A 12,211-nucleotide genomic window follows, 5' to 3' on the forward strand; every position below is an offset into this window, starting at 1 on the left:
ATCTGAAGTTACTGGAGAGCAAAGGAGGGACACGAGGATGGTGAAAGGTCTCGAGGCAACTAGAGCTGTGTGAGAGGGCACTCGGTTTGTTCAGCCTGAAGGAGACTGAGGGCAGAGCTCACCAGGGGCTGCAGCTTCATCCCGAGGGGCAGCTCTGATCTCTGCTCTGTGACAGGGACAGGACCTGAGGGAATGGCTGGAGCTGGGCTAGGGGAGGTTTATGTTGCATTTTAGGAAAAGATTCTTCCCCCAGAGGGTGCTGGCACTGCCCAGGCTCCCCAGGGAATGGGCAAGGCCCCGAGGCTGCCAGAGCTCCAGGAGCGTTTGGACAACACTGTCAGGGATGCCCAGGGTGGGACTGTTGGGGTGTCTGTGCAGGGCCAGGAGCTGGAATCATGATCCTTTTGTGTCCCTTCTGATTCAGGATATTTAATCATTATAGAGAGGCAGCTGTCTGAAAATGAGCTCTTCTGCTGCTGCTGTGCTTCCCAGGGTCTCACAGCATTGCACCTGGTGACTTTGTTGATGAAACTATTTTCTGAGTGTCTGATATCCCCATCAGCCCTGCTGAGCCCAGGGATATCTGTCTGGGCTCTACCTTGGCTCATGCCTCAGAAGCATAACTGTTCACAGAGTTCTGACAGTGAACTCACACTTCTCAACAAGATTCAGGGCAGGAAGGGGCCAGCCTGTTTGCCAAATCAGTTGCAAAGTCCACAGAAAGAGAAATAATTCTTTGTCTGTGCCAAAAGTGCAAATTACAATTGGAAAAATGTTGAGTTTCTGAATGTGGAAACTCATGATGTGTGATGATTTTTCTGATTTTTTTATAACATTTTATACGGGGTTTTAAAGTCCTGTCTCAATGAATCACCTGCAATTCTCAACTTCTCTTTTAAAAAGTCTGTGGTCACATCACTGCAGAGAATCACGATCATCTCAACCTCAAGATTCAGCCATTGAAGGCAAAGAACCACTTCTTTCCTCCTTTCTAACTTTTTGCTAACTTTCATCCTGCTGTGCAAGGGGAAGGGCTGGATTCCTGCTCCTCAGCTGCCTGAACAGACAGTGCCGAGTGCCAGCTACGGGCTCTTCTGGAGAACTGCACTGCTCCGCAGCGAGAGCTGATCCTGAGGGGATCCAGCAGCACTCGGAGTCCGCGGTACCAACCCGGCAGCTCCCACAGCCGCAGAGTAAGGCAAAAAAAAAAAAAAAAAAAAAAAAAAAAAAGAAAGAAAAACCCTCCAATTCTCTTTTATGCCGATGCAAAGCACGGGCGGCAGCAGCAGTTTGCCGTGCGCTGGGCCGAAGGTGGTTCTGCCGCGTTCCCGGGGAGGCGGGACACTCGGCACCGGGATGGGTCCGCTTCCACCTCCAGCTGCGGGGCCCGTGCGGAGCCGGGGTCTCTGTGCTCTCGGGGCGCTCCACTGCCAAGGCTGAGGGGAACAAATCTCGACTGTGTCCTGACCCCAGGGGAAGCCGGCTACCTCGGGCTGTGGGACGGGCCCGCCCGAGCCCCCTTAGAGAGGGTAGGAAAGAGAGGGAATCGCCGAAGGCAGCGGAGGGAAAAGCAGTTTCCCCGTGCCCTGCGGGGCATCCTCGGCACCGTCCCGGCCGCGCCGGGCAGGCACAGCGACCACAGGGACCCCCACTCCCCGACACCCTCGGACTCCGGAGCCGCCCGGAACGCCTCAGGCCCGCGGCCACTCCCGCCTCCGCCGCGCGCGGGCCACGCCCCGCCCGCAGGTCCTGGCAGGGCCGGAGGGAGCGCGGGGCCGGCGGGAGGAGCGGCGCGGCCGCGGCCGGGCTGATGCTGCCTGCGGGCTGCGGCCGAAGGTGAGGGGCAGGGGGCCAGGGCCCCGCCGGGCCGGGCCGGGTCCCGCGGGGCGCTGACCGCGCTGGGCCTTGCAGGGCGGCGGCGGCGCTGAGGGCGGCGCTGGGCGAGGGCGCGGAGCGGCGGCGGGAGCTGGAGCGGCGGGCGGCGCGGAGCCGGGCGCTCCTGGGGCGCTGGTGAGTGCGGAACCCGGGCGTGTGGCGACCCGCCCGGCGCCCTCCTCCCGGGGCCCTCCATCTGCAAGTTGTAAAGACTTTATACCCTTAATTTCCACTTCTAAATTGATGCTTTTAGCATTCTAATCACTTTGGTGTAATTCTAAACTTCCGGACGGAGGAAGGAGGCCCGGGCGCGGGTCCTGCAGCCGTGTCCGAGGCCCCGCGGGCCGGGGGTGCTGGTCCCGTCCCGGTGCAGCAACGCTGGCTCCGTCGCTGTTTGTTCCCCCCAGGGATGATGAAGAAGAGGAGCGGCCACAGCCACAATCAGGCTCCAGTACTGAGCATGGTGAGCGCTTCCCCCGGTGCCCCCTCATGTCCCACCGGCCCCGCGCCAGTTGCGGCGTTAGGAGTCATTCCAATGCTCTGCATCCACCTAAATACCCCCTCTGCCTTTTTGCTCCCTCTCTCCTCCTTGGGGTTAGCTTGGAGTCGTGTCTCGTTAGCCAAGGCCGGCAATAAAGTGACTGCAGGCCTGACCCAAGCGTGGGAATGTCAGTTGTTGAGGTTGGCTCGGGAGAACTGTCCTCTTGTGGATCACATCCATCCTGGGTCTTCAAAGCTTCTGGCAATCCTACCTGCATCCTCTGCGCAGTGGCTGTTCCCACAGCTAAAAAAATACCCCCTGCAACAGTCATTAGGTTTCGTGTCCTTCTGTGCCACCTGGAAGAGCAAGTTAGTGAAGAGTCAAATAGCAGACATCCAGGTTTGAGCCTTCTGACATGTTTTCTCTTCTTGCAGAAGACAGGCCTTCACCCAAGGAGCTAGAGGAGCTGGAACTGCTGAACAGGGCCTTAGAGAAGGCACTGAAGGTCAGGAAAAGCATCTTGAAAACTCCATTAGAGACTCAGGGAGCTACAGGACAGAAATGGGCAGGTGAAGCACATGCTCCCAAGAAAGCTGAAGAACAGCAGGTGCCTGTATCTGTTGAGGATGTTCCTGAGTGCAGGAAGGTGAGAGCTGGAAGCAAAAAGCCTTTGTTGAAGAAGCCCTCTCCATACCAGTTAAGACCCCCTTACAGGACTGACCCAGATGTGAAGAAACTGCAAAGGAAAGTCCCAGCCAGATGTGTTTCTCAAGGCCCCAGGACAGCTGGGAAGATTTACTCAAAAGGGATGACTTCCAAACAAGGAAGGAGTCACAGGACAGCAGCTGGTGCCAGTGGCAGAGAAGTCTGTGCTGCAGCTGAACCCCAGGAGACACCTGGCTTGTCTGAATCTGCCCCAAATGAGCAGCAAAGCTTTTCTGGAGGGGATTCAGCTGCGGGAAAGAATTCCATGGCTGCTGGCAAGCAGTTACTTCATGCAGGGAAGAAAAGTTCTGGTTTCCTAGCAGAGTCCAGCAAAAAGGAGGACACTACAGGTGCGTGGGGAAGGAGCGTCTCACCAGGGACAGGCACCCTGCAGGAAAAGGGGTAAGTGTGGGAGGTGGGCACCTCTCCTGTTCTGCTCCACACCCACAGGCATGTGTACAGATGCTGGTGGCTGTAGCTGCTCTGGGGGTCCCAGCCTGGCTTCATCCTCCTCACATCCCTCTCAAGAGGAAAGATCCTGTATAGTTTAAAGCCTTTATTGTGGTTGAGTAAGTGTTTTAATTTTAAGGGCTTATTCTTGGATGGCTGGGACTTTGAAAGCCTTTCAATTAAGACTTTTGATGTTTCACAGTCCCCTGTGAGTGTTTTGGAAAGCTGTCTCTGTAGAGCTTTCTTGAGCCTTAGCTTTCCTCTGAGTGTACTCTCTATTATAGCATATTGATTTTTTTTATTTATTCTGTTTTTTATACAGTGATAATACATAATGCACGAATTTTTTCTCTCTCTCTCTAAACCATGTGCCCAGTGCTGTTTGGATTGATGTCATCCCTGTTAACTTGTAACGTACTGCCCACATAACTACACAAATCAGAACTGGCTAGAGTGCAGTTGTTTCAAGGGTTTGGTGCAGGAAGGACAACGAAGGGAATGTTTGGATTTCAGGAGAATCTCCACAGAGATTCTCTGTGGAAAAGCGGCAAAATAATACTTGGAAGATTGGCTTTGCATTCATGCCAGTCTGTCTTGTTTAAGTAATTTCTTTCCTCCTTTGCTTTAAGAAAACATTGAAGCTCAATCTGCATCAGGAAAGTTTTGAGGAATATTTCTCTCAGCCACCGCAACCTAACTCTTGTGTTTGTGCCGGGAGGAAGTGATCCCTTTTCACTGGCATTGGAAGGGCCCCAGGACACTTTAGTGACAGTTGCTGTGGGAACAGGGATCTGGATTCAAACATTTACTTAAATTCCCAGGTGTGGCCTTGCATTCCTAGTCTGCATGTGACTAAAAACTGCCAACTCTCCTGTTTTTGTAATAACAATTTAGGGATTATTCTGCTTCAGGGTTAAGAATCATATTCCCAGTGGGAGCTGGAATGTCCCTTTCCTATTTTTTCGAGTGTGATAATGGTGCTAAGCAAAGCTGCCTTGTCCAGCTAAGGTAGGGCAAGAGGGTATGGCAGACCAGTTTCCCTGAAGGTGTTGTTTCCATGTCTGTACTCTGCTGTGCCATGGCTTTGCTCCCAGCTGCCCACTCTGGATGAACCTCTGATTGGTGCAGGATGCAGGAGCTCTCCCAGCTCAGCTCCATGATGCCTGTGGAGTCGAATGAGCAACTTATTCTTCCTTCCTTGAGGGCAGTCTGAAGACAGTGGTAGATTCAATCTCCAGAGTTGCTGACATCTCCCATTGCAGCTAAATTAATTTCAGATTTTGACAAAGCACCATTTTCCCTGTTGGAAGACATGGCTCAGTTAATTGCTTTCCAGCTGCCAGGATTGATCCTTCTCCTGTTTCACAGATGCCAGCTGAAGCTCCCCCTTCCCTACAGGAAAGCTTATTCCAGGAACTCCAGGTAAGACCAGTCTGACAAGTTCAGTCCAGAACTACCCTCAGCTTCAGAGCTGTGAGGAGGGGTCAGGTGTGGCTGCTCTGTGTGCCCCAGGAGGCAGTGACCCCACAGGGCATGGGGCCTGAACTGGGAGCAGGAAGAGCTCCCATACTCTCCCAGCAAGGCTGCTGCTGAGGATGTGTTCTGTTACTGCAGCCACTAGTGCTACTTCTGTTTTCCGAGTGCTAATTACTGTTAATCACTGAGTCACGAAGTTCCTGGAATGCTTTAATTGTGGGTTTAAGGGTGCAGCAGGAGTCTCTGCTGGTGCCACACACCTGTTGAAGTCAGGACACCCCGTGGGATGGGTGTCTGTATACACTATCCGATGAGAGTTTCCCAAACCATCCCTGCCCTGCCTTTGCAGCCTGGAAGCACCACAACTCTTTGAGGCTGGTTCCTGCTGCTGAACTCTTACACTAAGCTACAGTGTTATTCCAGGGATGGTGCAGGTGGTTGGGGCTTGCATGCTCTAGTCCATTCTCCAGTCTTCTGGAAGAGTTTCCCATATTTCCTCTGAGAAATCTTGCCATAATTCACCAGATTGCTCATTATGTGCTTTGTTCAAATATTAAAAATAAACCCTTTCTTAAATCTAACTGTAGCCCCTTGTGCTGCCCTCAAGAATTCCTCCTCCTCTTGGAAACTGTCATTTATCAGATACCAGTTTGTTAGTTACCCTTCTGCAAGTTGTAAAGACTTTATACCCTTAATTTTCACTTCTATGAGCCTTTTAGCATTCTAATCACTTTGGTGTAATTTTATACTTCTCACTATTGCTTTCAACTCAGTAACAGATTGAGAATAACCTTTGCACTAAAGATCCCTCATAGAGGATTTGCATCTTGCCTAGGAATTTCTATTTTTTCCTGTTCCATTAACCTTGCCACTTCTTTGCATAACGTATTTCTGAAATCTGCAGATTCTAACGTGATTTAAAAGACCCATTAGGCTAGAGAGAAGACACATGTACACTCAAGTTAGTCAGGCACTGCAGAACTATTTTAAGCTTCCTCCTGATGGCTCTCGCTTACTGCAGCAGGTTTTGGGAGACAGTCCTTGAGGAATGGATACCATGGGGACTGTGCATCCATGAGGATGTTGAACTCTGTGAGAGAAATGCATCTCTCCAGTAATGCTGTTACTTGTGCAGTGCTTTATCAAAAAACTGGTGGGTTCTGGTGTGAAGTCCTGGCCAGCTTCCTCATGTTACTGTCCTTAAACCTCTGTCTTGCATCCCTGACATGCTGCTGTCATTCTGCTTGCCAAACATACCACTTTGCCCCCTCCCAAAAATAATTATTAAAGAAGAATCTCAAGGATGTTTGGAATATGAAGTAGTTGTGTGAGAGTTTGTCCTGTCTGCTCCTTTTTTTTGTACACCTATACTAACAGAATGAATGTAGAGAAATGCAAATTATTTACTCCTAAGAAAGGAAGAGAAGATTTGTCATTTCCTATGGGGTATAAATACAGGCAGGACAATACAACAGAATGAGGGATGTGCTGCGAGTTCACATTCTGCTTATGGAAATGTGCTGTCTGTGTTCTGATCCTTCCCCTCAAAACAGGAGGAGAGTAACAGGTGCTTTGCAGATGCTTTCTGCGGGGTGTCCTTGTTGATCGGATAACAGCCGTGGGAATGAGATGGGAATGGCTGGTAAATAACCTGGGAGAGAGAGGAGAGGGGGAGACACTTGTAATTAAAGCACTGCTATGCCACACCGATGTGTCACAGCTCAGCGTGAGCACTGTCTGCTACAAAGGAGCATAATTTCCACCTCCTGCCCCTTTGGAATTTCAGGACATGGGAGAGATGTCGCCTGTGCCAAACAAGTGCAGATGCAGCAGCTGCAAGGACCCGTTTTATGGAGAGAATCCAGACAACCGTATCCTTTCCTAGCAGGCACAGGGTGCATTTGCTCTGCAGTGAGCTCCAAGCTGGAGAGAGTTATGCTTCCAATAACAGCAGTTCCACTTGGGTCTCTAGGCAGTGGGTTTTTTCACAGTAGAGCTGTTGAGCACTTACAAAACTTCTGATCCAGCCAAATGTGGCCACAAGGCAAGCATGCCCTACACAGCTGTGCTGTGCTGTCCTCACCTTCCCCCTGCAGTGCCACTTCCCTCTGCCCTGATTCCAGCTGGCATAGAGCTCAGGATTCTGTGGAACCTTCCTTAAGCTGCTGCTGTTTGAGTTTTGCTCCCTGAAGCTGACCCCCAGTCCTGCAGAGATAGAGGAGGAATTAAGATGCCTCCAGGATGTCCCCTCCCGTCTGAGGCAGTATGTGGAAGCTGAGCCTGCAGGTAAGGAGGGAAAAAGGGCATTGGGAGGGCAGAAGGTAGAATAAGGGTGATTTGGGCTCCAGTTCCATGTGTTTTGTGTTCTTGTCATGTGCTGGACACAAGGGACAGTGTCCCTTGCACCAAGAATGACTCAAGGACAGATGAGAGGCGCAGTATAAAAAGGAAGAAAAGAGGCTTTAATGGAAAGGCAACTTTGGCTTAAATAGACCAACATGATACATTCTGTTTGATTGGTTAATCAATAAAAACATCTTCCTCACACACCATCCTTGAGAGGAACAGAAAAGCAAGGTGGAAAAAACACCACCTGCAGATTGTCTAGACTAACAAGTTATCCCATTCCTACAACTCCCTAACAATTCTCACAAGCCACCGTGAGAAACAATTGCCGTTTCTCTCTCCCTGACCAGGCTGGCATCCACAGGACAGGAACATTCTCTGCCTGAAATGAAGGCTGGTGAATTTGAGGCCACTCTGGAAGTTGTTTGGAGAGGAAGGTTCCAGTGTTCACACCTTTTCTCTGCTTCTCTTGTAGACCCTTCCACTCTGCAAGGAGAGTATGAAAGCCTTCTGACCTTGGAGGGTTTGCAAACCACAGTGTCCCAGTGTCTGCAGAAGCTGCAGCTGCTGCGAGAAGGTGAGACAGTCCCTGTGTTTGTGGTCAGGTATGGACATGGCCCTTTGCCACCTGTGTGCAGGACACTGGACCAGGGTCATTTTTCTCCTGATTGTCTTTATGGCAATGGAGCATTAATTCTCTAGTGGCAAACAAATCTGTGGTACCTGTGTGCCACCCCTCTGTGTTCAGGAGAGACTTGGAGCTTTGAACTGCAGCTGCAGTTCAAGAGGGCTGGGGAGGAGACAATGCAGGCCACAGCTTAGGGTGTCCTGATTGTGCCATGTGTGAGGAGCTTACCCTGATTAATACAGTCTCTTTAGTCATTAGTTTCTGGGAACAGTAAGTAGATCATAAAGTCTGCAAGTACAGATTTAAGTTCTGTGGTTTTGTCTCCTGCCTTTTCTTGTACCCTGGCAGCTCTGGAGTCCCAGCTGAGGCTGCACCCAGACTGCACTGGGGATGTGGGGAGCTGCTCTCCAGCCTGTGTCCCTGTCAGGGGACAGATGTGTGACAGTGCAGACATGCTGGCTGTGCCTCTCCTCTGTTACTCCAGTCTCCAGGAGCTCAGGGACCTGTTTGCCTTGAAGCTGCAAGTGTCAATGCTGCACCAAGAGATTGCCTTACAAAAGGTGAGTCTGGAGAAGAGTCAGTGCTCCCAGAGCAGGGAAGGAAAAGGACAACTGTGGAGCAGCAGCTGCTGTACAAGGTGTTGTTGATGGGCAGCAGCAGCATGGCAAGTTCCTGCAGTGATGTTTCTGTGTTTATGCTTGTTTGCTTTGTTGGTGAATGGGACTTTTTTTGTTGTTGTTCTTGTTAGGGCTAGAGCAGAGGCTCTTATATGCCTGATCCTCTTCTGATAAGATTTTATTTCCCTAGTCTGAAAGAATTTGGCAGTGGAGGATGTTGTTGGTAATGCCCCTTCTGTCAGGCCTTTACAGCCCTAGTAGGGCACCCACTCCCTCATTCCCTTCTGTGTGACTTCCAGCTGGTGAACTTCTCTGTTCTCTGTTGCTTTCCTTTCAAATCTCAAACCACTGTGCTGCTAATCTTGCTTTTACCATTCTGAGACTGTAAGAATAGGGTAGGAGGTGTCAGCTTCTTCAGCAGCCTGAGCAGAGTTTGCCACACAGGGATTACTTGTTCTTCTCAGACAGCAGCAAAGGGCAGAGAAGATCTCTGAGATCAAATCTACTCCTCTGATCTATTCTTTGCCATTGACCTGAGTGATAGAGGCTCTGGAAAAGTAATTTTTTGTAAGCCAGAGAGGCATTGTTAATAACTGTCTGCAGACCTGTGGCTGAAGACAGATTGCTACCTGACTTCAAATGGGATTTCAGCATTATAATCCTGAATTATGAATTATGAAAGGTTTGGGGTTTTTTTTGCCTGCCCAAAATAAAGTGGTGACCAAAGCCTGATTCCTGCTGCTCTGCTGGTTGACTCATTTCTTCTGCACATGAACCCGAATAGATGCTTTGTGCCATGTGAGCCCCGAGGGTCTGAAGCAGCTCTGTGTAGAGTGTGCATGATAAGTGAAATTCTTGGGACAAGTGAAGTAAGTGGGCATGGAAAAAGATAAATACCCCAGAAAAGGATGTACCTATTTCTGGGCCAAGCCTGTCCACTCCCTTTCCATGGAGGAATGCCAAGTATCATAGAAATTCCTGGTAGCTCTTAGCCTGTCTTTGATGGTGAAGATCTGTTTCTTCTTAGGTGTGAGGAGCAGAGCAGGTGGATGGAAGTGGAGCAGTGCAGCACTCCTTCTTCATGTGCCAACTTTCCCCTTAGGTAGCTTTCATGTCTGTAGAAAGGGACTTCCCAAAGATAAGCAGCTGTGTCCTGCTCCCAGGTCCCTGCACAGAAACTTGTGTAGAAGAGGAGAGGGAGCCTCCTGCAGATACCCTGTACTATATTCTGTGTGGGTCTTCTTCCGTATCCACCAGGGAACAATTATGGAATCATAGAATAACTTGAGTTGGAAGAGACCCAACTCCTGGCCCTGAATAGATGGCCCAAGAATCCCACACCCTGTCTGAGAGCATTGTCCAAATTCTCCTGGAGCTCTGGCAGCCTTTAGAGAGGTGGCTGATACATGCAGTTGTCCTCTCTCCTGGGCAGGCAGTGTGCAGCAAGCTGCATGGGTTTTGGTGTGCAGGCTGCTCAGACTTCAAAACCTCATGCCAGATAAAAAAAGAAAAAAAAAAATCCCGGGCAAAACGTCTGTCTGAGCATTAATTCAAGAGTGGGGCACCAAAGACCAATTTTTGTCCAGTGATTGAAGTGACCTGTGCTTGAGTTGTCAGTCAATCCTAATCCCAGAGCTCATACTGATGCTGCCCTGGTTTGACAGCATGGGCTGAGATCCCAACAGAGGCTTAGCAGAGCAGCAGCCAGGCCAGGGAATGCTGGACAGCCTGAGCAGTCCCTGTAGCCTGTTTGGGCTGGAGTTGGCCACTTACACCTCTGGCATAACTGGGAGGTGATGGTAACAGTCCTGAGTGAAGGGCTGAACTTTGGGTGAGTGAGCACTTCACTGTGTGGCTGCAGAGCTCCTGAAACAGCACCAGCTTCACTTTCTTGCAGGATGCTGATCTCATCCCAGTGCTGGGTCTTCCCTGCAGCAGGGCAGCTGCACTGCCACTTGACTCTGCTCTGGAAATGCTGGGTGGCTGCCGAGGTAGCTCATAAGCAGAAAATGAACCACTCTGCCTTTATTAAATATGACAAAAGAAAGTATCCATCAATCAATTAGCCTCTTATTAGTCATACTGCTCTGATTAGATTTCACTTATTATGCAGCCACTACAAGGAATACTGGAGTGCTGCTGGCTCTGGTGACAGTGTCTCCTTTGCTTCTGCCCAGGTGATGATGGCAGAGCTGCTGCCTGTCCTGGAGGCCAGGCCATTGCTGGAGGGCTCTGCAGGGCTGTTCCGGGCCATCCAAAGCCAGCTCTGTGAGGGCGGCCGGCGCTTCCCTGTGCTGGTGAGAGACGAGCTGCTGGACTGAGCTGGGGAGCCTCCTGCTAGTCCTGCACAGAGCCAAAGACAGCTCCAAACAATAAATCTTTTCTATGAACTTCTTTACTTGGCTAAAGTAATTTATTTGGCTAAATTCCAGGGGGTTGTTTCTGTTATGGGCTTTTTTTATTGTCTTTTTTTAACTTCCTTCTTCCAGGCGGACTGGAGCCCCTCTGCTCTGGAGCCAGGCTGGGAGAGCTGGGGGTGCTCACCTGGAGAGGAGAAGGCTCCAGGGAGAGCTCAGAGCCCCTTGCAGGGCCTAAAGGGGCTCCAGGAGAGCTGGAGAGGGACTGGGGACAAGGCATGGAGGGACAGGACACAGGGAATGGCTTCCACTGCAAGAGGGCAGGGATGGATGGGATATTGGGAAGGAATTGTTCCCTGGGAGGGTGGGCAGGCCCTGGCACAGGGTGCCCAGAGCAGCTGTGGCTGCCCCTGGATCCCTGGAAGTGTCCAAGGTCAGGTTGGATGGAGCTTGGAGCAACCTGGGCTAGTGGAAGGTGTCCCTGCTCATGGCAGGGGCTGGAATGAGGTGAGTTTTAAGGTCCCTTCCAACCCAAACCAATCTGTGTTTCTATGGTTCTGTGTCACTTTCCTAACCTGTTAACTGAGCCCCTTCAGGGCTTCTGAAACTGATTTTGGCTTTTCTTCCAAAGCAGTCTCTACCAGGCTCAGGACACCAGGCTCCTGGATGCAGACAGTGTAGCAAGGAATAAAACATGCTTTATCCTGATCAGCCATAGGATCATGAGTCACGGCCTTTCATCATCCAGAAATCCCAAGAACCGAAGCTGCTGCTGCTGGCTCACAGCTGGCATGGAGGGGTCACGCAGCATTGACTGGCTGGCTGGTTTTGGTGCCGGAAGGGAGCGAGGGAGCGAACGGGGCTTGCGCTGCCGCCCGGCTGTGCCCGGCAGGTGGCGGGCGGGTCCCGCGGTTCCTGCCGGAGCCGGAGGAACCCCGCGGGTCTCCAGCCCGGCCCTAGAAAAGGCAGGTCCTGCAGCAGTTCCCACCTTGCCACCGCGGGAAAAGGCCAGCTGCCATTTCTCCTTCTTGCTGGGTTTTTGCGTGTCATCTCCAAATTCCCTGGTGTTTCAGTGACAGATAAAGCTTTGGAGTGAAGTGGGAAACCTCTGCTTGCGAGTACTTAAAATTCCATTCGGGAAGTGTACCACGGCCTAGTACAGTTTGACCCAGACCATATCTCAAAGCTGGACTCTGCTTGCTTGTGTGTGTGTGTAATTTAGCTCTTAGCAGTGCAAAGACATTCATTAGTTTTCCTTATCTTTTTTTTCAAGGCC

The 12,211-nt window shown here is 50.9% G+C and overlaps 1 protein-coding gene across 1 annotated transcript; it reads left to right on the forward strand.

The window, feature by feature from the left end:
* The first annotated feature begins 1,810 nt into the window (after positions 1-1,810).
* TEDC2 (tubulin epsilon and delta complex 2) lies at positions 1,811-10,972 on the forward strand. Its single transcript, XM_053957861.1, has 10 exons — positions 1,811-1,836; positions 1,912-2,010; positions 2,283-2,338; positions 2,791-3,463; positions 4,880-4,933; positions 6,774-6,858; positions 7,165-7,273; positions 7,809-7,910; positions 8,310-8,521; positions 10,756-10,972. Exons 1-10 carry the CDS (start codon positions 1,811-1,813, stop codon positions 10,897-10,899), a joined length of 1,560 nt encoding a protein of 519 aa, XP_053813836.1. The 3' UTR covers positions 10,900-10,972.
* The last annotated feature ends 1,239 nt before the right edge of the window (positions 10,973-12,211 follow it).

This window comes from Vidua chalybeata, chromosome 16 (genome assembly GCF_026979565.1).
Source record: "Vidua chalybeata isolate OUT-0048 chromosome 16, bVidCha1 merged haplotype, whole genome shotgun sequence".
Classification (NCBI taxonomy): domain Eukaryota; kingdom Metazoa; phylum Chordata; class Aves; order Passeriformes; family Viduidae; genus Vidua; species Vidua chalybeata.

What these genes read in the sequence shown, in the direction of transcription:
- TEDC2 (XM_053957861.1), top strand. Translation starts at nt 1,811, where the DNA reads ATGCTGCCTGCGGGCTGCGGCCGAAG. An exon ending in GCTGCAGCTGCTGCGAGAAG is followed by an intron (nt 7,911 to 8,309) that starts GTGAGACAGTCC and finishes GTACCCTGGCAG; the next exon opens with CTCTGGAGTCCCAGCTGAGG. An exon ending in AAGAGATTGCCTTACAAAAG is followed by an intron (nt 8,522 to 10,755) that starts GTGAGTCTGGAG and finishes GCTTCTGCCCAG; the next exon opens with GTGATGATGGCAGAGCTGCT.